This window comes from Excalfactoria chinensis, chromosome 4 (genome assembly GCF_039878825.1).
Source record: "Excalfactoria chinensis isolate bCotChi1 chromosome 4, bCotChi1.hap2, whole genome shotgun sequence".
Taxonomy (NCBI): Eukaryota; Metazoa; Chordata; class Aves; order Galliformes; family Phasianidae; genus Excalfactoria; species Excalfactoria chinensis.
This window is the reverse complement of record NC_092828.1, coordinates 23,628,977-23,653,662: the sequence shown is the minus strand read 5'-3', so window position 1 is coordinate 23,653,662 and position 24,686 is coordinate 23,628,977. Positions and strand designations below refer to the sequence as shown.

Here is a 24,686-nt window from a genome sequence, read left to right as displayed (position 1 = left end):
GAGTATGAAAATCAGCTGTATTGTCTGGTGCCTTGGAAAAAATACAGCAGAAACTGAAAAGTCCTGCCAGGTTTCATGCTTTTGTTTTGCATGTGGTAGTATAAAGCTATTAAGAAAGACTTCCAATGTTGTGCGGTACAGCTCGTATTTCCTATCTGCTTTAGGGAGAAGCAAAGTCTTTGATATTGCTACAGCTGTTGGATGTGAAGCTTTAATTAAAAAGTTCTTTGCTTTGTTTGGTAGCAATAGCTAAATATCCTGTTGAAGGAAATGTAACTTTTTTTTTAATCAGGGGTGATTAAATTCTTATGATCATGTTAGCAGATGTTTTGGGGCAGATCTTAAACGCAAGTTTTAACAGTCATATCTGTTTCCATTGCTTACGTATCCGTTACCAGTACTTGTGGGTCTGTTTAACACGTTTTTCTTTGCTCCGTGTAATTACTATTTTTTCAAAAAAATAAGTACTTTGTGCTTTTACTGTGCATTCTGCTATTACCTTATTGTAAAACATGGGACCCCATTGTGAGACATCTATGAAGGCTGCTCTGAAAGTAATGCCTCCTATTTTGTTATGTCGGCCCTTGACATCAGAAGTAGATGTTAGTGGGATGGCAGTAGAAGTTGAACCTCCCCGCCAGTATTCCATTACATTTTGTTGCTGTGCAATGGAAGCTTTGCTTCTATCATTAGCACATATCCTTCTCCATGTCTCGCTTAAGCAGTAGAGGTTTTCACAGAGCTCTGAGAGCAGAGCTGCACTTTAAAACTGGCGAGTCTGCCCCATGGGTTGGGAGTGGCTTGGCTTTTGTATGTAGCTTTGAGACGGCTGCTCAAGATTGGGGTTCTTCTTATATGTGTATTAACAGAGAGTTTATTACCTGCTGGTGATGATTAGTTAAGCATCCATAAATGTTGACAGTTTTTGTCATCACCGGGCATAATGTTAGGATTTAAATACATTCCCAAAGTGGAAAATGCTCATGAAGATTTCTGTTTGATTGTTTTCAGAGTTGTGGGTTATACTGCTTTCTTTTAATGGGCTTGCTATGACAAATATAAAGCCTGTTCTTTTCAGCCTTTAGTTTACTAGCTATTAAAAACAGAATATTTACAGTGAAAAAGATCTAAAGGGATAAACACATCATATTTTAGCACCTCAACATTTGCAAAAAAAAATAAAGGACAAAGCCCCCTCCCTACCCACTACAGCACTTCTCTGGCAGAAGTGGTAGGATTGCTTCTGTTCTCTTAGCTTGTGGGGCTGTTGTTTTGCCACTCATAGAACTGCTTCCCATGAGTTTATATGTTGTGTTTGCATTGGAGGCATTGAGAAGCAACTGAAACTGAAACTTCATTCTTGTCCTGCATCCCACTGAATGTGAGCTGTGTGGCTGTATGAACTCAATGAGCAAATACGGTTTTTGGTATTGGATTAAGTATATTTCTGTGCTGTGCTTCTGGTATGGAACATAAAAATTCTTACTGCAGCTCTGGCATGTGAGTTGTAAAGCTGTTCGGGCTTTGACATTATTAATGGAAGCATGCCTGATGAGTATGGAAAAGGAATCTGAAATGATAGGTTCTAGCTTAGGATGTCCTGCAGATGAGACTTTGTAGCTGTTTCAGTGCATAATGCTGCTGGGCAGGGAGCCAGAAGGAGGCTCGTTCCCTTACTGTGCAAAGACCATGGGTTTGCCTTTGTGAGATCTGGAGTTGCTGGTGGGCAGCACTCATGTTAGGACTCTGCCCCTGGCCTGTACTCTGACTTCAGCATGTGCAAGGCTTAATCATGAGCATCTAACCCATCTTTTAACAGTGATGCAGAGTTCAAGTAGATTTGTAGGTTGTGCCAGACAAAACTGAATTCCTTCTTTGATAGAACGACCGATTCCTTTTTTCCTCCAGACAAAGAGATGTAGTCCCCTATGTCATGCTTCACTTGTGCTCTTGAGGCTGTGCCAGATATTAAACAGCTAATTCATGTAAAGGAGAGGATAAGTGCAAGGATTGGTGTTTACTGAAGGAAACAACTGCTTGTGGTTCTTTTTTATTTTTTATTTTTTTTAAGAGCAACCACCTCAAAAACCAAAAGCAACAACAAAATTCCTACATGAGTGATTGGAGCAAAAGATGGTGGCAATAAGGGGATTTTCCAAGGGCTCGAATTGAGGGCCAGTCTTGCACTGTTTTCAGTAATGACCTTGGCACCAAAAACTCGTTGGGATTTTCTTATGAGAATTTGTGGTGTATTGTCAGTAGGTGACAACTGAGGAAATGCATGTGCAGCAGAACACATGCGTTTGGGACATGGTACAGATACAGAAAAACCAGTGAGACTGTGCATGTCAAGGCCAATAACAAGCCTCCTGGGAGACAGTAGAAATCCTTATTGTCGCAGCATGAATAACTGGAGAGAAGTGCACATGAGAGTGGAAGATGTATAGGGAAAGATATTCTGTTCAGAATAAGCTGCAATTAAGGCATTGTACAAAGTTCTTCCAGCTGGAATATTGCTTGCAGTTCTGGATACTGTATTCAAGAAACATTGATTAAAGCTGCTTGGAATTCAATGAAGGGAATATTATAGGAATAAAGAGCCTGTTATGAAAGGACAGTAGAGAAGTGTTTCAGTCTGTGGATAAGAATTAATGGCTGGATAAAATAAATGTAAATGAATGAAAAAAACTCTTAAAGTGGGATCCTGGAAGAGCCTCTGTGGTCATTTGTCCAGTGTGTTTTCCCCCAACTCTTTGTACAGGGAGTGATATTGTTTAAACCTACCATTATAAATGAGTCAGTTGGGTATCTTACATGAGTTATCGCCTTTGGTTATCAACAGTATTGAACAGTATTGATTTATGTAATTGAAAATGAAGAATAATGGTTGTGAAGATTTTGTTTGGGACCTGAGCAGGGTCAGTTGAGCTCCCAAGAGATAGTGGGAGAAAACTTACTTTTACTCTTGTGAATTATTTTTTTAATATCTAATGTCATTCTGGGAACACTGTTACATTCCTAAAAGGCAGCAGCATATTTTAATTATCTCAGTAATGAATAATAATATACAGTAATGAATAATAATAGTTTCATTGTAAGTGTTAAAAAATTTCACTGACAGTTTAAAAAAAGGAAATGCTGTTTTTCAGATGTCAAAAACAGGATAATTTACCAAATGCAGAAATTTAGGATTTAGTGAAATTAATTCAGATGTAAGAATATTGGTGGCCTGTATTTGACTCCTGCATAGTTCACAAGGTTCTTGCACATAAAACGTAGTTTTGTGGTATTTTTGCTTCTAATTCTGACCTCTTGTTAGCAATTTGTGGGTCAGGCTGAGTCACATCACACTTCATTTCAGTTTTCAGTTTCTTCTTGATCTACTTTTATTCCTCCAGCATACAGGTAGTTAGGGCAGTCGTTATGTGAATCACTGTGGAGATGACTGTTCCTGTAACGTTTGAAAGAAAAAATTGGTTTTTGATCAAGCGTTCTCAGTAAAAGATAAATAATTCTATGTGAACCAAAAAACTCTGAGTAACCAGCGAAATAAGTTGACTTTTTTCTTTCCAGTTTTGCAGGTAGGAAGACAAACCTGACGAGCTGAATGAGTTTTCTGTTTAGCTGCTGTGTCTGAAGTAAAACTAGTTCATACATTGCATGTAATTTCAGTTATTCATTGGTGGGGTATTTCTTGTTTTGCTATTTCTAGTTGCCTTGTGGTCACCGGTGTAAAGAGATTTGCCATTCAGGTGACTGTCCTCTGAACTGCAGCCAGAAGGTTAAAATCAAGTGTCCATGTAAGAGACTGAAAAAGGTAAGTTTTGGAGTTACAGTTCTGAGAATGACATATTTTCTTTGTATGTTTCTAGGCTTGTGTGCATGGATTGTCTCTGGTGCAGACTGGAATAGAATCAGTTAGTTGAGCAGAGCAATAACAGCATCTGAAAGTCTGGGTGGGACAATCGAAATATTCACTGAGGAACATAAAATTCATTGTAGAAAACGTTAGCTCCCAGATTTGCAATACCTTTATTTTCAAGCACACTTCAATTTTTGTAGTTCCACTAGGAAAATAATCAGATGATCTGGGGTGATTTAAGAAGTCAAAGCACATTTTCCTCATTAGGAACTGGGAAGTTTATAATTACATAAATTGGAACAGTCACATGTTTTGAATTCCTGATTGACGGTTTGGGTTGTCTGAGGCCCTTAAAGCAAACAGAGGCATCAGCATCCTTACCTTTCAGCAGAGATAAATAGGCATGAAGTGATCCTTCTGATTCCTAGTGAAATGGTGTTTGCCTTCAGAAAGACAAGAAAACACTATCCTCACCTCAAATATCATCTCACTGTTTCCAGGTCAAGCCCTAAATCTATGCTCTCTTTTGCATAGAGAACTACAGTGTAGAGAGTAAATGATGATAGAACCAATAAGCCATTGATAATTGGACCATGTTTTAGTTGCAGCTAATCTGACTGCAAAAATCTGACTCATTTCTGTAGTGTGAAAGAAGGTGTCTTTTAATGTTCGCTTTATGCATCTGCCCTTGCCAGAGACCATAATTAGGGTATCTGTTGACATCAGAAAGCCCTTATGCATATTTGCTTAGAGCTGCGTACTTACAGCAGATAGTGTACTTCTTTCTTAGCTTGGATATGATAGTGTACCTGTATATTTAGTCTTTTGTGCCTGCAGCCTTCCATGTGATCTTGAAGATAAGGAGAAATAGAATTGAGTACCTAATATTTACAGTTGAATTCTCCTCTACCAGACTTCTGTCTGTGTATACTACTGGTGAAGTTGGTAGTTGATAGGACACTTATTCCAAGCTGCTCTGTAAATATGCCTCATCTGAACCACAATTAATATCAAATGTAGGAGCTCATAATTTGAGTGCAAAACAGAAGGATTTTTTCTTCCTTTTCTGGTATTGAAGTTAACTGTTGCATCATGAGGCTATGCATGTAGACATGCAAGGTCATATAAACCACTTGAATTTGTAACCCTCAACTTGTAGTGGACCATCTAGGTAACCATCTAGGTTAATCTTAACCATCTAGGCAGGTGGTTTTTCTTAACACACTGGAATTGCTCTGAAGGAAAGTTTGTTTTTGGATTTTTCTGTATGCTGTGAAAATTGTTCTACGTATTGTCAGGAAGCATGAAAACCAGAATAGCTTCTGGTTATGTTACTGTGCTTTCCTGACAAAATTCTTCATAGGCTAGTAGTATAGATAATAACTTTCTGTCTGTGGTGGTATTCTGTTTTGTTTTTGTTTTTGTTTTTTTTGGCCTTCTATGTAAAGGGGAGGAAGGAGAGGAAGTAGGGAAGATCTTCCCATGACCAGACCTTGCCCTGTAGTCTCAGCCAGTTTCGAGAATTGATAGGAAGTTTCAGAAGAGTTACTTATTAGTTACTTTGCACGGTATCTTTTGTAACAGAGTTCACAAGGTTATATTGCTTTGTCTTAAATAAATAAGTGAAAAAAAAAGACAAGAAAAATTAAGCTGAACCACTTGATTTATTTTTGTTTCAGTTTAGCTTATCAGAAAGAAGGAAAATAGAAAAGGATGCTTGAATACAGTTACGGTTTCAAATAATATTTATTAATTAGCTTCATTCTGTAATTATACCAAATAAGGATGTTTTACAATTTTCCCAACAAAATGAACGTTATAATTCAATTTTTACATAGGGAAATGAATTACAAACAATTCAATTTATACTTAACAGGAAGTACAGTGCAGCAAGATACAAGAAGGCCAAGTTTCACTGGAGTGTGATGCGTTATGCAAGGAAATGAAACGGAAGGCGTCTGAGGTAGTGTATCCATTTTAGTTATCTTCATTGCCTTGAGAAAAGTTGGAAAAAACAAACAGATCATTATTTTTTCAAGACAGTAATAGCAAGAAATGCAGTGTAACTCAGCGTACAGTTTAATTGCACATTTAATTTTTGGACTATTGAATCTGGCTTATTGCTGAAAATTGCACTACTTGTAGATAGTGTCAACTCACTTGATGAAATACTGTGTTAAGGTAACGCTCTATTACTTCTTTATTCTTAATGTACATTGGAACTGGAGATTTCCTCTTCAGCCAAGATGTGCTAATCAATGATCATAAAATCATTGCTGCTAGGGAGAGCTATAGAGAAGCACTACACTTAATTTAGGCCTTACTTTTACTTTGAAGGTTAGTGAAGTGTAATCCTGCCACACAGTATTAGGTGACTGCCACAAGTATAGAGAGCTTTCAGCAATTGCATGTGCTTTTCAGCCTGTTGTAAACATGGATGCTCTCCAATAATTTTGTTGAAGTAAAGAAACTGCTGCATAATCTCACCTAAAGAGATAGAATATCTGCATTGTTTTTCTAGGCCTTTTACGAAAACATGAGGAAGTGGTGCATGAAATGGTTAAATTTATCAACTTAGTAGTATGTGTAATATACTGATATATGTAATTTAAATATTCAACACAAAACCTCATTCTGTAAAAGCTACATCTGTCTGTTTCTGCTCAGAATTTCGGGATTGACAGGCAAGTTCTAAGACGTACTCTGTAAAGCAAATTCTACACTTTTGCAATCAGCTTGAACACTAAGACTCTAGGAATATACTTCTAGAAAAACCAGCAGTAACAAATCATTCTAGTAAAGTGTGGAAATGAGTTTGTTGGGCGTGGAGTGCACTGAAGGGGGGTGAATTCATAGAAGTCTGCATCAACAAAGGAGCACATTTCAGTGGGGTGCAGCATCAGCTGTGGTTTCACTTCAGCAGATAATACTTCCTATTTTTTATCTGTACCATTGCCTTCAACTGGGAAAATATTCTGATGCAACAAGCAAATGACTACAGGTTCCTGTGAGCATAGGAAATTCCGCACAAATGTGTGCAAGAACTTCTTTAGGGTGAGGGTGACGGAGCACTGGAACAGGCTGCCCAGGGGGTTTGTGGAGTCTCCTTCTCTGGAGATATTCAAGACCCGCCTGGACGCCTACCTGTGTGACCTGGTGTAGAGAACCTGCTTTGGCAGGGGGGTTGGACTCAATGATCTCTGGAGGACCATCCAACCCCTACAATTCTGTGATAAGTAATGCTATGGATATACTGTGTGGCATAAACTAGCTTTGTGTTCATTCCTCACAGAGGAATGTGGATTTCTTTGTTTTGACTTTGTATGATGCAACCTGTGTTGACTTGCAAATGACATTCTAGAACAGTGTTCTATCACGTGCACTTTATAAAATTAGATTATGTCAATTGCTGTTTAATTGTTGACTGAAAAAAAATAGCTTTGTTGAAAGTGTGAATATGTACAAAGAGAACAGTTTGTGCCATTTGCAAAGTGACCATCAGTTTTCAAAAATGAAGTGTATTAATTCCTTATAAATTAACTCCTAATGTATGGCACAGTGAGCATCCACTTCTGAGAAATTGAGTGTTGTTTCTGTTAATTTTACCCGAAGTGGTTCTAGATATTTTTTTCCACACTGGTTATAATAGTTAATCTTCTGGCTTATGCCTATGTATCTTACACAAATACGACAACAGCAGTGTACAAAAGAAGCTTTTCTGTTGCTTCATTCTGTGTTCATGGGCCAATTTTTCTTTTGGAACTGATGTTCTGCCATTAGATGGCAGTGAAATACCAGGAGGAATAGTGTTGCAGTTTTTGTAAACCAAACTTTCCTATTTCAGGTATGCATGACTAAAACACTTTGTGTATTTTCCTGATGAGAGACTCTGGCATTGTCTAAGTGATATGAAATTGTTAGTGATATTTCAGACGTGGTTTAACAATTTTAAAAAAATATCTGAAAATCCGCAAATGTAACTGCTTGCTCAGAGCACGTTCTTTGAGCTGCTGTGTTCTTAAGCATGAGCTGGTGTGCCTTCTGCTTAGTCTTCAAGAGCTCTTTAAGTTGTAGGCTGATTGGAACAAATTCCATCTGTGCATAGCTTATTTGGTTAATTACCATTTTTACTATGCAAAATATGATACATAAATATACATATATATATATACACACATATAGACTGATTATTGAGATCAAGATGGTTTTTAATTTCAAGTTGTCAGTCATATCATTACATCTTAGGGCATTCTGTAACTCTGAGATCTAATTTTACTAAGGTAGTGTTAAGTGGCTGCAGAGTTGGAGGTCCAAGAAACACGTACAAGCAACAGATATGCATACACTGACCCAGCACACTGGTACTGCCGTCACTGTAGTGATGCCTGACTGAGGGGGTTGAAACTCGATCACTGTGGTCCTTTTCAACCTAGGACATTCTATGATTCAATGATTATCTAGGCAGGAGCCAGTTCATCCCACTGTTCTTTATGTAGGTTCAGACTTCACATCCTTTTGTTATTGTAGGATCAAAATAATGCAGGAACTGTGATTCAAGTGCATTGTATGTTTATATTTTAATATTTTCTGTGCCATTCTTTTTCCTCTTAATTTCTGGCATTCTATTTGCTGTCTTGAATGCTCTGTAACAGTTCTATAGAGTGATCAGTTGTAGTTCCTGGTTTTATTTTTCATAGAACTTTCAGATGATGAAGCAAATGTAATTGCATTGACAGTTTGCATTACACCAAGGCACTAGAACAGTTTGAGTATGCATTATCCAATATGTCATTTGGTACAAAGGTAGAGATTTCCTTTTGCTCTAGCAGTCAGGGCGTGTTTGAACTACTTGGAATGAACTGTGTGTGTGTAAATGATGTACATACATAAGGATTTACCTGTCAGTGTACAGTGTGCTGAACTGATGATTGAGTTACTGAAAGCTTAGAGTGACTTTCTTAAGGAATTTTCCCTGGTTTTAATGAATAATATATATATATATATATATATATATTTTTTTTTTTTTTTCCCCAGGTTTTATATTTGTCAGTTGAATTTTCCAGTTAGTCAGAAGTTTAGTTTTATAACATGGTAGCATCTCTTATGTTCCACCTTTTTCAAACATGAATTGTTAGAGGTTTTTAACAGAATGTTTTAGAATCTGAGTAAGCTCATAGATCTCTTGGTGAAGGTTTTGCTCGCTTTTCTGAGAACTGTTCTATAAAGAGTAATTATGGCTCTGTAAGATCACGGTTTTACCTGCTTTTACAACAGTTACTTATCACTTTGTATGTCTGGACAGATAAAAGAGGCAGAAGCCAAAGCTGTTATTGAAGAGGAGAAACGAAGACAACAGGTATCAAACTTAATTCTTCTTCCCCCCAACCTTGTTGTGTTAATAAATCGCTTGATGCATGTGCAGCCCAATCTGTATACTTTGTACAGTGGTATTCCCAGTTACTGCTTTCAGCTGTTATGTTGCCCTTAGGTGTGTGCCATGAGTGATCTACAGTGGTTAAAAGCAAGTATATTTTCTCTTAACAACTGTCATGTCTATGGGTAAAACGGTAATCATTTGATGTCACATTATTCAACTGTATAATGTACACATATATTTAAATACAAATACTTCTGATTTTTATCCATCATTTTATAGTTCCTTAAATTCACAGAATTACTAAGTAGCCTCTGTCGGGTTGAATTGTTGAGTGAAACTCCTCACTTACTCCCCTTTGTGAGAATGAAGAAACCTAAATTGGGCTCTGTCCTTCAAGGTCTGGTGGGGGTGGGGATTTTTTTTGTAATTACTGGCTCTGGTGAATGTGTGTTGTCAGCACTGTAATCCAAGAAGCTTCTGTGCCAGCTGCATGGAAATACTATCACTAATCTTGTTTCAGAAATTAACTGTAAGCTTGGTTGCTGGTGACAGCTAACTCAGGTTTATCATCTGGGCGCTACAGCCTCAATGCGCTCCTTCCAACAGGCTTGTATGCCCGTGCCAGAGCATTTGACACAAGTTGTGTTCTAAGTCTGGTGTGTGGTTTCTGACTTTCCTTTGACTCATTTATCAAAACAGTTCTGTATTAGATTATGCTTGAGTTTTCACCTGGATTGCACATTCCATTCTTATCGCAGCAGCTGCTCACTGCTTGGAGTGGGTGCAGAAGACTTGCTTACAAGGCTGATCATCTTGTACCATTCTCCCAGTCTCATTAGGACATTCTTGGGTAGGGAGCTTCTCTGCTGGTCACAACTTTGATTAATTGCCTGGAGACTCTAAGCATTGTCTGTTAACCAGTGCTCCACCATGGCCTACTTTTGTTTCTCTTGCAGGATTTTCTCTACGTACCATTGTGCCTGGTGTCCAGGGGGGCAGGCATTGCTTTGTGGTCATCTTGGAGTGTTTATTGTTACAGTCATGCCTCAGCTGTTTACAATATTGATTACACATTCCCTCATATGTCTCATAGACAGTTCATCTAATTCTTTTGTTCTCTAGGCTGAAGTTAGTTCTAGGACAAAGCTCAGGAAGTGTAGCCCATAGAAAGTGTTTGAAACATGTTGTTGGGGAGAGATAATCTGTAAGTGACAGGGCTGCAAGTACTGAAGTATGCAAATAGTCTTGTATTCATATAAACAATATGCTTACAATTGCTGAGCAAAAAACTCATAGTTGCTGTTGCTTGTATTGCACTGATTACATTTTTATGTCTTCCAGAAGGCATTCTAGTCACTAATGATTTCTGCATCAAAGCCACTTAATTTATGATCCTTCCAGTGTAGCAGAATTGCTCCACCAGCAGAGTGTTCATTATTGTCTTAATTGCTCAGCAGGGATTGTTTCTGCCTCTAGTCACATCACCATTGCTTTCTACTTGTGCTTTCAGATCTACAGTCCAGCAGTGTGCTGTGTGTACAGCAGACACTTCTGTGTGCATGTTTTTGTGATGGACTGTGACTTCAGGGATGGAAGACTTCACCTATGTGTAATCAAGCCTATTAATTAATAATGGCCAGTTGTATAGCATAATAGCAAAGATTATTCTAGGACAGAAGTAGCTAATAGTCTTTAGAACTGCACTAAACTATTGCTGCCTTGTAGCTAACATTGGTTCCTTTCCAATTTGATCTCATTATCTACCATTTGTTGATGTGACTTGGAGGACATCACAATCATAGGGTGCTGCTTCATATATATGTGTATACATCTATGTGCTATTTATATGTATATATATTCTTACTGCCTTCTGAAGAGGCTTGCATCTTGTACCATCTTTCTGATCTCATTAGTACCTTTTTGCATAGACAGTTCATTTGTTGCAGCTTCTTGAGACCTATTTTTATTAATGCTGTAAACTAGTTAGTTCTTTGGTAAGTGCAAACTTGCATTTTGGTGTTTGCAGTACTTCTATAATGACACTTACAGATGGAATCACTTGTTTCTAGTTGTAAGGCGAGATGGCTTGATTGGGCTTCTCATCATGGCCTCAGCAGCCAAACTTCCCTTCTGCTTCCAATTCAGAAGCACTGTGTGAGGTCAGCATTTTCCAACTGCTAGTGGTGGAAAGCGATCCGTGCTTTGATTATTTAACTACTCCAAAATAAAAGATTCAGTTAAATTCTTGGGAAAACTTGTATTGATCAAGAGCTTCAGTTCTGAAAGACAGAGTCTCAAATATGAATTCTAATGTAGTTAATTGTATGAAAGATGTTTGAATGTCTCCTTAAGTTATAAAAGTTGAGCCCTCCCCTATCCACATTCTATAAATTAAACCCTGTGCTTCAGGATATGTTCTTTTTACTTCCACTTTTCTATGGGGCTGCCTCTCAGTGCAGGAAGAGTATAGAGAGTAACACACTGAAGAACAAAATCTAGTACCTGAGCTACTGTAAACTGCATGTTATCAGACAAGAAAATTGAGTATACAGCTCAAGTAACCGTATTTCATTTCACTTTTAATGCATCAGCATGCAAAGAAGATAAGTTATTGCTCTAAATGAAAGCTAGAGCTTGTTTAGTTTGAAAAAATAAGGTGATCTGAAGGCTGGACACAACTGTTTCTTGGTACTTGTTCAGGGATAACTTAGCTGACATTTGTGGAATGATGACAACAATATGAAATGGGTAGGTAGCTTTGAGGACAGAGGTTGCATCTTTCTCATTATGTACCCACGAATCTTTGTTCTTTTTTTTTCTTCTTAACAATTTATTCATTTTCAGCTGGGTTTTTATGAAAATCTATAGGAAAGCAATTAAGTACCTGTTACATAACCATTCAAGCCCTATGTTTTAATTCATATCACTGCAGTTCATGAGGCATTTTGGGTTCGTGTGTGCTCATTAACTGCAAAAGCCCCAAATTTTATTTAGCATTTTTGTAAAATATTGACGTGTTATATATGAAATCTTATGAACTCCGCACTTATTTCCAGATTTTGGGTTTTGAAAAATTGTTTCCTTAAGATACTTCTTGGAAGGAGGATTTGCTAGTTGAAAGTAATGTACAACTTTGACATTTTCTCCTTATCATCAGAGAAGTGCAGGTTTCTTCCTTTATTAGGTAGAAGGTAACAGGCATTAAAACAGTCCCCTCACTCCTGCTACTGGTGGTATCTGGCACAAGAAGGGAAGTAACATGTGCTTTACGAAGCTCACAAGTATTTGCTGTCAGTAGAGGAAGACCAGGCAATCTTGAGCTCCAAATGAAAATTTTATTTATTGGAGTGCTTCTCTGCCCATTTCCTCAAACACTCTGATTCTTGTTTCTTTAATGGACCTATTTTATTGTCTGAGATCCACTTTTCCTGGCAGCATGGCTGTAGAAGTCATGTAGATTTATTTTGTTTCATATCCAGTCTTTGCTCTGTTCACTATCCACATTTCCTCTGCTGAAACTCGGTCCTTTGCCTTTTGCCCACCCAGTCCTGGCCTTCTGCCTCCATGATCTTTGTTCTCTTTTTTAGTGCATCTAGTGTCTGCTCCCTAACTCCTTGAACCCTGCTAAAAATCCAGATTCTTTTCAGAGCTCTTCTGTTTCTAGTCTGTGTCAACTGACCCCTACAGCATCTTTTGTGGTGTTCTTAGCAATCAGATGGCTCCAATGGAGACTCATCACTGGAGTCCAGTGTCACTCTTAAACTCTTTCATGCAAGCTGTGTAATTCCAGTTTTATTCCAGCTTCACACCCTAAGAAGAGTTTTGCCTTGAGCTGATATCCTTTTAAGAGGAGGTGTCTTCCTGGAGTGTGGTGAGGGGAGGAAGAAGGATCAGAGGATCCTACTGTGTCTGTTCCAGACATGACCCTGAAACTGTTGTTCAGGATAGAAGCTTGACATTCTTCTTTTTCTGGTTGCTTTGCTTCTTTTTTGGACATAAAGGCTTTCTTTGAAGAGTGCCATGTGTCTATTTTTTTAATTAAAAAAAAATAAAAGCAGAGTACATTCTTATTACAGGATTTCAGCCAGTGCTTTTCTATATGTCATTTTAATGGCTTATGTACCTAGGAGTCCTTTTCTTTAATGAAAAAATAGCAATCTAATTGTGGCTTAGTGTATTCAACTTGAGGTAGGAATCATACGTTAAACTTCATTTGGTTGCATTTTTGGCAATGCTTTGTAGGAAGCTAAACAGTGGTTTAACACTTGGAAGCAAAGTGCTTTGTAAGCATGAGAGATATGGTGCTATATTTTATCTGTAAGAGTTATATAACTTTCTTGGGCTGCTAATTACTTTTTTGAATGGTTTTTGGGAACATTACTTAAAATGTACGTATTTCCTTGTTTTTACTCCTGACACAGTGTCAACAACTTCTGGTTTTCTCTTCTAGGCTGAACTGGAAGCTTTTGAAAACAGATTAAAAGGACGAAGAAAGAATAAGAGGAGAAGAGATGAAGTAGAAATTGAACAGTCATCGTGGCAAAAATATAAAAACCTCATTATGCTGCCAATGTTTGGAGTTGCTGTTGTGATGGTTGCTTGGCTCATGGTCTACAATGGCTGAATCATCTCAGTATTCAGTATACCTCAGTTGGACTTTAGGCGGCTATTATTTGTAGAACGGTTAGTTTGTATGCCACACAACTTAATACGCATAGATTGTGTATGTACACTATTTGCAAGAAAAGTGAAGAGGAGGGAAGAAATGTCACCTTTTGTGTTATTTCATTTGCAGCACAAAGCTGAATTCAGACACTGAAGATAATGAAATAGTAAATTTTAGTCCACCCTGAAGTGCTGATATAATTTGAGATGCATTAACATCTATTCTATTAATATATCATTACTTTTCCTTGTCGCCATTTCACAATATTAAAAATAGCTTAGTATAAAATGCTTTATTGAATATTTGTTTTAATGTTTGATTAAGTATAAGTACTTATAAGTTAGTCCCTTGGTTACGTCACACAACAATTTCTGTCCTTCACAGCAGTTTTACTTGCAACTACTGAGGGACTTCAGATCATTTAAGTTTTGAGCATTCTGTAGCCTCTCACGTTGAAATTTTCTTTAGAGGAAAGAAATGTGAAATGTCTCTCAATTCAGCTATGGTGCAAATAATTTCATGGGCCCCCTGGGAGACTTTTTAATTGTTGTTGTTTTTTCAGTGTTTGGTTCCTCAAAATCAAATCAACTGAGGACTTGATTAGTGGATGGATGCATACACCAAGCGTAGGTGTGAAGTACTTTCAGCATAGTCTCATTGTTTTCCGTGGAGCCAAGGGCAGAAAAGCAGATTGAAATTAAACTTAGAGAATTGCTTCTATATTTTTATAGAGAACTGTCTCATTTGAATATCTGCCTAGATGTACACAAATGTAAAGTAGTTGAGTAGTGTATCAGTACAGCTATATGTTATTCTGAAGCCATCTGGATGGTGCTTTCCAGTAGTGTATGAACTGTCTAGCTAATCCTTTAAATATTTGAATATTACTGACAGTTTCAAATGCCTTGCTTTGGGAAGTGGAGTGATAGGTAGAACTGCCAGGTTTACATGGCTTTGAGATTACAAGGAAAGCTATATGGTCTCAGCTGAAGGGCTGCAAATTGAGTTTGGGGTGTAAGGGAAGAATCAGAAGATGATTTTATTTTATTTTTTAAATCTCTGCTGGAAATGTTATGCTGGTATTTGAGCAACAGTGTGTATCCAGAGAGTGCTTTACAAGATCCTTTGGAAGAAGAGGTACAAAGCTTGAAGTTCTTGGAGTTCTGACTGTGGGATGTTTCCTAGCATATAGTTTCTTTGCAAATGCTCACAAAAACAGTGGGACCGTTTGTGGGAAGGAGTAGAGAAAATTGCAGCTTGTTTGAGAGCTTTTTCAGTCAGTTTTAGCCTATATGTAAAAGGAGCCGATCTGAGCTGATACCCAAAAGTGGAATTATGGTTCAGCAGCAGGAAAAGCAAGAAAAGCTACAAAAGGCAAAAGAAAGTTATTGGGGAAACAGTTCCTGTTGATTGATGAAGAAAATTCAGCAATTCTAGCAAGAATGAGTGCTATTTGGGAGGATAATATATATATATATTTAATATATATATATATTTGAACTGATGATAAAAACTCTTACTGATTCTGTTGTGGTTTCTTAGGCTGTTTAGTATGTAAAGTGTGGAATAAAAGTTAGCGTAGAACTGAAATTTCACCAGGTAATCAAAACTGTATCTGTTGAATTCTCTTATTTCTTAGCGTAAGGAGTGAATCATTTCTATTTTGTTACTTTAACTCTTTTCTGTAATACTGATGCCTGCGAGGTAATTGCACATGTAGGTGTTGTTTCTTTAACCAAGTGAGGTGATGCCATTATGCGACTGCTTGGGCCTATATTCTCCCGTCACTGAGGAAAGAAAAAGGAGGGAGTTTTTTTCTTTGTTTGACTGAAGTAAAACGTGATTTATTGTCCAAAACTACAAAAAAAAAAGAGCTTTTGTAGTTGGAATATTTAGGTTAAGGTGAATGGGAACATTGTGGAAACAGCTCTTGTTTTATGTGAATATAAGCCATTTTTCTATGTACTGTAAGCTATTTCTTTGAAACAAGTACAATGTAAAGTTTCTCCTTGCCTCTGTGGCAAAGAGAAGAATTCTCTACAGAGCTATAATAATGAACTGCACTTGAGTTACATGTTTGAAGTGGTTCCTAGTGTACTTTTCTGCATATTTTGCGTTATTTGTGTGACATACTGGAAAAGATTTGCTTCTGACCATCTTTATTAAAATAAGGAAGCATACAGATCCCTAAAATTCATTCCATTCACACGTGTGTATGTAAGCGTGTGTTCCCTTCAGAGATTCATCTCTCTCCTGAGCCTTGCATATATGAAAAAGCCCCATTATTGAAACTGTATTCAAAATAGTTCTGCCTGCTGAACCAGGTAGATGTTTATTGGCGTAAGAAAGTGCGTGGGCTCAAGCAACCTGCAGTTTTAATAAATTGCTGTTTCCTGTTTGTTGCTTTAAAATTATCTTTACAGTTCCTTTTTACATTTCCCTTTTGTTTTTGATTGGAGCCCCACACCTTGCGAGCACAACGGTTGCGAAGTAAAAGGTACAGATGGAATCATCTGGTATTCGGTATGTATGAAGTATTTAGATTACAAAGAAGATACTTTGAATGCTAACAGTTTACAACCAATAAAAGGCGAGCTGATAGATATACACCAGAACAAATGATATAATGTGACTTGGTGTCTAAGGGATATCAGAGATGAGCCTGGTGATGGGCGTGCTTCAAAAGATGTAGATATGTGTAAAATAAAGAAAAAAAGCAGCCGCCCCAAAATAACCAATAACTTCTGGGTTGTTTTTTGTTGTTGTTCTGATTGCAAACACATTCTGGTTAGCATTAATCTCTGTACTGAACTGGGGTGCTTACAAGTTGTCAGTATTTTGGACTGGAAACTCCTTTGGGGTGAGTTTGTTTCCCTGTAACAGTAACGAGACTTTTGTGTGTGTTAATTTAGTGTAAAAACCAAGTCATACAATAAACACATCCTAAACTACTTGCACATCTGTTCGTTTTTAAAGGCCGGTATCAAGAAGCATCAACCTCCTCCCAGGTAGTAACAGCTGATGTGCAGGAATGGAAGTGAAGTTCTAGTCATGCTTTTTCTCCCTCCTTTGGCAGCAGTAGTTCCCACTGCTCAGATTAATACTGAAGTTACGTAATCACGTTCCTTCATGGCGGTTCTGACAACGGCTTGGGAAGCCAATTAAGATGAAACAAATGGGAGTGGGTTTAGTGGATTATTGCTTTGGCCTCATAAAAAGAAATAGACACATAAGTGATTTATTAGACGTTTGCTCTCAGAGTACTCCTGGAGAGGGAAATGTCACCATGCAGATACCAAAATTTGTTCTTGAAAGCTTCTATGTGTGATTATGGCTTTAAAGCAGTGAACTCGGAGCGCTTGCCGTCTCAGCAGTTCTGGTTCCAAAGTGTATCAGCACTGCATGCAGCTTCTCTGCAGGCGACGTCTGGGTTGGAGCGCTCAGCCTGAGGATGTCCTGTGCCAGGCAGCAGAGGTTGGAGCTGTTTGGAGGCTGCTCTGGTGTGTGGCTTAGGATGGGGTGGGTGTTCTTGGGTGGGTGTCCTTGGGTGGGCAGGCTACATGTGACCGTGGCAGCAGTTCCTCTCCCCATATCCCTCTTCTGTTCTGATTTCATCCTGGTTATTGGGCACGGGTGTTTAATTTGCCCTCTTTTTTTTAGTGAGTGGATGGTTTACATTCACGTCTGTCCTTCCACAATCACCCTAAGAAGGGGAAAAGGAGATACTGTAGAGGTCTGTATTTAGTAGGAAGGGAAATGTGAAGCTTTAATAATAAGTCAAATTATGTGATAATGATGAGGTGTGCATCATTTCCTCTAAAGGTAATGTTACTACTCTGCGTTGACATGTTTATATGTTGTTCTACCAGAAAACAAGTTCCTACCAGGACTGGTGTATCAATATTGAATCACAGAATCAAATCCTAGAATCCTTAAGAGTTGAAAGGGACCTTTAGAGGTCATTTAGTCCAACTCCTCTGCTACAAACAGGGAATATGAGTATGGGCCATTCTCTTGAGGGCTGTGGCTTAACTCAACCAAGTGTTATTTAATCTAAATAATTGTTCCTCAGGCAACATTTCTCATAAAATTGCCAAAAGCAGAGCTCAGCTTAGGCTTTCTCTGTGTGCTGTACATTGGCTGAATCCTGTCAGCTATGAAACAGCATCAGGGTGGCTCTCCAGCTCGAGTGAGTTGCCATGAGGCTGTAAGTAAAGATCGGGTTAGGGTTTGGAATTCATTATTTCTGTTGAGAGAATGCAGCCTCCCACCAGGGCCAGGCTGGCCATAGCCCGACCGTACCTTTTCATTTTTGGTTTTCATTTGCTCTTGCTATGTTTTTTTCCACAGGGCTAATGAATCTTTGTAGGATGCTGTAACAATAAATTTTGGCTTGATTCCTCTTGTTTTTTAAATCAGTGTAGCCTGTATTATTTATTTTACACAATATCCAAATTGCCTAATGCAGAAATGCTCTTCCTCCTGTCTTCTGCCTTCCTTTTCCTACTATTTGTGCAATTGTTTAAAAAGAAAGAAGCAAAAAAACCCACAAGGCTGTACCCCCTCCAGAGTAGATTTATGTTGGATAAAAGAGTGCGGGACTGAAATACCGTGGGCAGGAGGTTCGGTGGCATTTCAGAAGCACAAAATGCTCCAGCTTTACATGCGAATGAAAAGTGACGCACCCTACAGCCGGAGATAAAGTAACAGATATCTGGAACAGAAGCCGGCTAGGAGCTGAGAGGAAGTTTTCGACTTAAGGTTTGCTTATAGGTATGCCTGCATCTGAATGGTGTCATCCTGACTGACAGCCAGAATCGCGATTAGGGTTAGAAGCCGTACTCATGTCGAACTGTTTTAACATTTTGAAGGAGTACTTCAGAAGCACTGGAACACACACACACACACACACACTAACAACTGGGAGCCCTTCAGCTGGCACGTGTAATTCCAGAACGCGGTCCTGGCGATGCTATTTTGTGGCTGCCAGAAGGGTCCCAGGTTGCTGCGGTGGTGCCGTGGCGTTTGTTGCTGAGTTGAGCACCGGGCTTGACAGCTCAGAGATGCGCAAACTCTCGCCGTCCGTGACTTCAGTGGGAGCCCTCTCTTTGGAGCCGAGGAGAATGCGCCAGGGAACGGCACTCCGCAGTGCTTCGGGAAGGAAGCGCCGGACCGCCCGTAGGCACGAAACTTCCTATCTCAAGGAGAAGCGAGAGTCGCTGCGAGCTCCTAACTCGCACAAGGAGCAGCAGGGAACCGTGCGCGTTCTCTGCCACCCACGGCAGCCCCGGCCCGGGGACGCGGAGCTCAGTACGGAGGAGGTTGGGGTCGGCAGGGCCAGCCCCAGCCCCGGAGCCGGGTGAGCCCCCCGCTGCCAGCTGGAAGGCTGAGCGGCGCCCACCTCAGTCACCCTCCCCAGGGGACGGCGCTGAGGGTGAAGCGAGCAAGTAGGCTGTCCCTCAGCCCGTCCCCAAGGGTAGAGCCTTTGTGTGGGAAAGGGGTGGGGATGCGGCGGCTTTCTCGCGGAGGTTTATTATTATTGGGCGGGTGGAGGGTGGAGGGGGGCGCACCGAGCAGACAAAATGCGGAGCCCCCCACTCCGCGCCCGGCAAGCGCGTGTGCGCGTTCGGGAGGCGGGCGGCTCGGCGGCGGGGACAGAGAAGAGTAGGGGAACGGGAGAGAGCGGATAGAAGCCGGTGACAGCGCGAGTATGCTTTCCATGCAACAGTTCCCTGCCCTACCCGCGGAGGAGGAGCGCTACCGACAGGTCCTCTCCGCCAGAAGGGTAAGGCAAAGCCGAAAGCGCTGGCAGGCTGCGACCGAGGACGAGCTGCCCGTCCCTCGCCGCTTTTCTCTCATTCCCTGGGGCTCGGGCGAGCGGTAGGGCGCACGGGTCAGCGTGGAGCGGGGAGTCCCATACCCGGCCTTGTCGCTGGAGGGAAAGAGTGAGGGTCGGGGCTCGCTGAGGGCACGCGGTCCGGAACGGCCGGGAAGAGGTGGCCGTCTGCCCCACCTGCCTTGCGGGAGCTCCGCCGCCTAAGCTCTCCTGTGCGCACGGCTGCGCGAGGGGAACGCAGAGACGGCCGAGCTCGGGGGCTCGCTGCGCAGGTGGGTCGCGTCGTCCACGGCTCGGTGTTCGCCTCTTGCCCAGACCCGGCTCCCACAGAGTCGGAGGGGAAAACGAAGAGCGCTGACGCGCCCGTTATTCCTCCTCTCCTATCAGTCCAGCAGCCGGAGGTGTGCAGAGCCCGGTGGCAACAGGTCCGTTCGGGCTTTGTGAGAGCAGGGTTGGAGCTTGGCCTCCGGAGGGACCTGGCCCGTGACCCCATCCTCGGCTCGGAGCCCTCCCGCCGGACACCTCCTGCCGCGGCTGTGCGCCCGACGGCACCGCCGGTCGCCGCCTTCCGCGGAAGGTCATCCCTCGGAGCATCACAGAGAGGGGCCGGGAAACTTGAAGAGAAAACGAGCTGTTAGTCCTCGTTGGGAGAGACAGGATACCCGGGCGACGGCGTTCCCAGCTCCCCGCATGCTCCGCAGCGGGAAGACCGAGGTGGAAGGGAGGGCAGGCGGCCGCGGGGAGAGCTGCTGGTACGGGGTCCAACGCGCTGCGGCCAGCGCCGGGGGATAGCGGCTGTCCCTCCCACCTCTGGCCCAGCGAGCAGGTGTCTGCCCGAGCCCCGAGGCGGGTCAGGCCGCAGGGCGTGCGGTCGGGCGGGCGCGGCTGGAGGCTGCGGGCGCTCCAGCGTCAGCGCGCTCGGACCAGCACCGCTCACTGCGTGCCCCAGCGAGGTAATGCACGCGATTTGCCAGCTTCGCGCTTTTGCACTTGAAAAGACGGTGGCTGAGCTTCCTGCGCTGTGAAATCGTTCCATATGTGACCAAAATGGCACAGTGGCGTTTTTAGAAGTTCCTAAATAAGGCAAGAGTACTTTAATTGTATCAATTCTCCACCCGATTTAAAACGCAGAATCTTTGGATACATTTCATGGCAGACAATTAATTAACGATTTTAATGTAAAACTATTAGCGGTCTGGCTGAGGTGGTGAAACTCTAAGTGAAACCAAGTACCTGGAGCTTTTAATGCATTCGTGGGGCCTCTTGGGAGGACTTAGCTTTCAGCAGTAAAAATGTAGGAATGGATTATTTCTGTATGGCCACTTACATCCTCTCCATGGTCTCAAAGATGGTCCCATCAGCAGTACTAAACTGCAGTTCTTAGTTCAGTTATTGTCTTGTATGCCTTAGTCTGGGCTGTTTCCAGTCTCTCAGGTGCTGGAACTGTTGGGGTACAGGCACAGTTAATGACAGTATCAGGGGATATCTAGATATCCCCTAAACTTTTACTGCAATGAATCACCAACCACTGTGCTTCTCTAAGAGGTGGCAGCATTGCCTGAATGCTCTGGCCATCTGCATTCTGCATGAAGCTTCTCTAGGAGATAGTGGAGACCCAAACACTGTCCAAAACTTGTTCAGGAAGGCAATACTTGTGACTTCCCCAGTGACAGTGAGGCCCTTCAGCCTTGTGCACCATCCTCACTCCTCATGCACTGTTAGTGAAGCCAGCAGCGCTTGTTTTCCTGAGTGGGCTCTTTGGACAGTGAGCCAAGTTGCACATCTCACTTTCCCAGATTAGAGGAATCTGCTTGTAATCTATTTGTACCTGATAGGACCATCAGGGTAAGATGTTATGGGTGGCGTTTCCCCCTCCTCCCCCAAACACACACTTTTGGAGCCCAGAACTATAAGGCATCAAAGAAAATCATTTATCTCCTCTCCTTTGTTGGCACTCATCTTTGTGCCTATGCTCGATAACTTGAGCATGTGGTGAATCAAGAGTAGAAGGTAGCTTCAACTATGTCACAACTGAAAGTGTTCTCTAAAATATGCAGTACATGCTGGGCAGCTTAATGTACCTGAGACTTATATATTAGATGATGTTTGCAGATATAAAGGAAAGACAGGACTGTAAGCAGTGCCAGTAATTATTTAAAAATGCATGCTTACTTGCATGTAGGAATGTTCATTCTTTCATTCTTTCTCCTTATTCCCCCTTCCCACCCCCTCCCATCATTCTCCCTCCCTTTATTTATTTCCTTTTCTTTTTTGCTAAGCTGGCATACGTGTTTAGGTCTTAGCACTCTGCTCCCTTGAGGAACATTAATGTCCCGTTGTTATAGCAAGCCCATATATAGTTGCAGCATTTCTTCTCATTTGTGTGGCCAAGGGAGGAGTGCTCTCAGATGCTGAGATGGATAAATAACCACTTCTGTCTTCTCTGTCAGAACCAGCAGAGAAGATGGGTATGCAAGGCAGTGTTGGAGTGCTTAGACCTGGTGAAGAATCCCAGCAACTATTGTGCTCACCACAACTCACATGGTCTAACCAATCAATGCTGAATTGTACATGAACCTCTTGTGCCCAAGTAGAAAGCTAGTGCCTCCATAGATGTGGCCCAGTGGCTCAGATGGAGGCCCAGCTTCGGGAGGAACTTCAGGCCATCCCAATACAGTAGGCACAATGTAGGGACTGAGGCACTTCCTAAGGAGATGGGGGGCTGCAGCTTTGACCTTCACCTGCACTGGGGGCTACAGGTACCAGGACTCCTGCTTTCAGGCTGAACAGGGTGTGCTGTGAGGCAATTAGACACAAAGGTGCTATTACCTGGTGTGGTTGGTCAGCTTTTAAATATGGCATGTACTGCTTCATTGAGTGGGAAGTGCTGAATCCGTCATCATGTCACGTGTTGTTGGCACGTCATAGGATGACCTGGGTTGAAAAGGTCCACAATGACCATCGAGTTTCAACCCCCTCCTATGTGTAGGGTTGCCAACCACTGGCCCAGGCTGCCCAGAGCCACATCCAACCTAGCCTTGAATTCCTCCGGGGATGGGGCATCTACAACCTCTCTGGGCAACCTGTTCCTGTGTGTCACCACCCTCTGTGTGAAAAACTTCCTCGAGTATCTAACCTAAACTTCCCTTGTCTCAGTTTAAAACTATTCCCCCCTGTTCTATCACTATGCTTATGTCCTATCAGATGCTAATGAAGCCCGAGAAAGGCTTTGTTTCTAATGGCCAGCTGTGGTTTGGCGGGGCTGGGTGGCAGGCCACATGCAGTAGGACAGTTGTAGGCATGCACATACAGCCTGGACCCTTCCAAATGTGGCACCTCTTGATTTTTAATCGCCTGCAGCCAAACAACGAGGAGGAGCTCGTGCTGCCGCTCCCGGCTCGCAACCCCGCGACAGACGAGCACGACGCCGGCCGCATCCCTTCGCTCCGTCCTCCGCCCCTCTACAAATAACTCTTGCCGGGCTGACCCGTCAGATTCCCCCTGCAGAGCGGATCCCCTGACCCGGGACGCCTGCAATGGAAAGTCTGAATGCAAAACATACCGTCTTAAAAATAGCGCAGCTGGGGAGGCCCCTCCGCAAGTCCTGGCGGTGCCGCTCCGACCCGCCCGCTCACGGCTCATCCCGGGACAACGGCTCCGCTCGCACCGGCGGCCCCGAGGCGTTTGGCTGCCCTGAGAGCCCTCCCTGCCTGCTGTAGTACAGTGATGGTGAATTCTTCCCCATCCCACCCCCCCTTTTAACTGTCAGAAGGAAGCAGATTTCATCAGTTCCCTTCTGGCCAATGCTTGCTAATCATCCAGTGAGAAAGAAGTCATGATTTAATGTCCTAAATGCACCACCACCAACGAGACAACAGTTGAGCAAGGACTTGCTGCTTTAAAAAGAGGTGAGAAGCTCGCTGCCTCTGAGGTAACACACGAGATTTCAGTTCGTGCCTCTGTTGCATGGAGGATCGTTTCCCTGAAGAGAGTGATTCTCCTCAGCTGTGCTTTGAAGCCGCTCTAATTTAAAGAGATGCTTGTCGTTGTTTATTTAAGTGTATAATTAACACGCTGCTATTTCTGGTTGTTTTACCTGCGCAGTTTGAATATTTAGATTTTAACAGCAGCGATGAATACAGGAATGTGGTATTTGGCTCTTGATGTGCTTTCAGCTTTGGTGTATCTATCTACACTGCGACCTCCTGTCTTGCAGTGCCCACTGGGGCCCAGCCTGCCCTGTGCGCTTTGCTGGGGTGGCCTCAACTCACAGCCGTGCACCCACACAACCACTCAGTTATCTCAGAGACGTGGTGGCCACCTCATCAGTAACAGCAGCCTGGGGAAGTACATTAATTCAGAAATGACCAAAGGTAGATTTACTTCTGTGGTCATCTCCTCCTTTGTCTTCCTTGATCCCCAAACTAAGCCAAGATGGAATGAATTAATTTGTCCATCAGATCCTTTCCACTTATCTGTGCCATTAGATTGGAACTGTTGTTTCTCTGAGTATTTTACAGTTTATAATTCTCTCTTTGTCTGTGTTAGTGTTGTTGCCCACTTAAGGCAGTTTTCAGCTTGTTGTCTTGTAACAAAAAGAGGCTAAAGAACACTTATTGCCAGCGCTGCTCTGCAGTGATAAACTTAGTGCTTTGTTGATTCAAGCCCTGCCCCTCTTCACAAAGAATGCATTTCCCACAACAACCCACAACAACACACATTCTGTGGAGCTCCATCTTTTGCCCATGTGCTATATATAACCTATTCGAACTTGACAGACTTGAAAGGTGGGCCCAGGTGAACCTAATGAGGTTCAACACGGCAAAGTGCAAGGTTTTGCACTTGGGCCAGAAGAACCCGAGGCACCTGTACAGGCTGGGAGGAGTGATCCTTGAGAGCAGCTCGGCAGAGAAGGATCTGGGGGTACTGATGGATGAGAAGCTTG

At 42.1% G+C, this 24,686-nt stretch overlaps 2 protein-coding genes across 3 annotated transcripts in view; both read left to right on the top strand.

Moving 5' to 3' along the window:
• NFXL1 (nuclear transcription factor, X-box binding like 1) overlaps positions 1-14,012 on the top strand; it is a 40,087-nt gene extending 26,075 nt beyond the window's left edge. Inside the window, exons 19-22 of the mRNA XM_072335998.1 lie at positions 3,713-3,817; positions 5,739-5,825; positions 9,165-9,218; positions 13,690-14,012. Coding sequence (XP_072192099.1) covers positions 3,713-3,817; positions 5,739-5,825; positions 9,165-9,218; positions 13,690-13,863 — 420 coding nt within the window. The 3' untranslated portion in view covers positions 13,864-14,012. The remainder of the gene's footprint in view (positions 1-3,712; positions 3,818-5,738; positions 5,826-9,164; positions 9,219-13,689) is intronic.
• Positions 14,013-18,928: 4,916 nt separating this feature from the next.
• The window catches only part of CORIN (corin, serine peptidase), a 117,224-nt gene continuing 111,466 nt past the window's right edge, over positions 18,929-24,686 (top strand). For both annotated transcript variants that reach the window (XM_072334880.1, XM_072334879.1), the window contains exon 1: positions 18,929-19,690. In XM_072334880.1, coding sequence (XP_072190981.1) covers positions 19,616-19,690 — 75 coding nt within the window. In that variant the 5' untranslated portion in view covers positions 18,929-19,615. The remainder of the gene's footprint in view (positions 19,691-24,686) is intronic.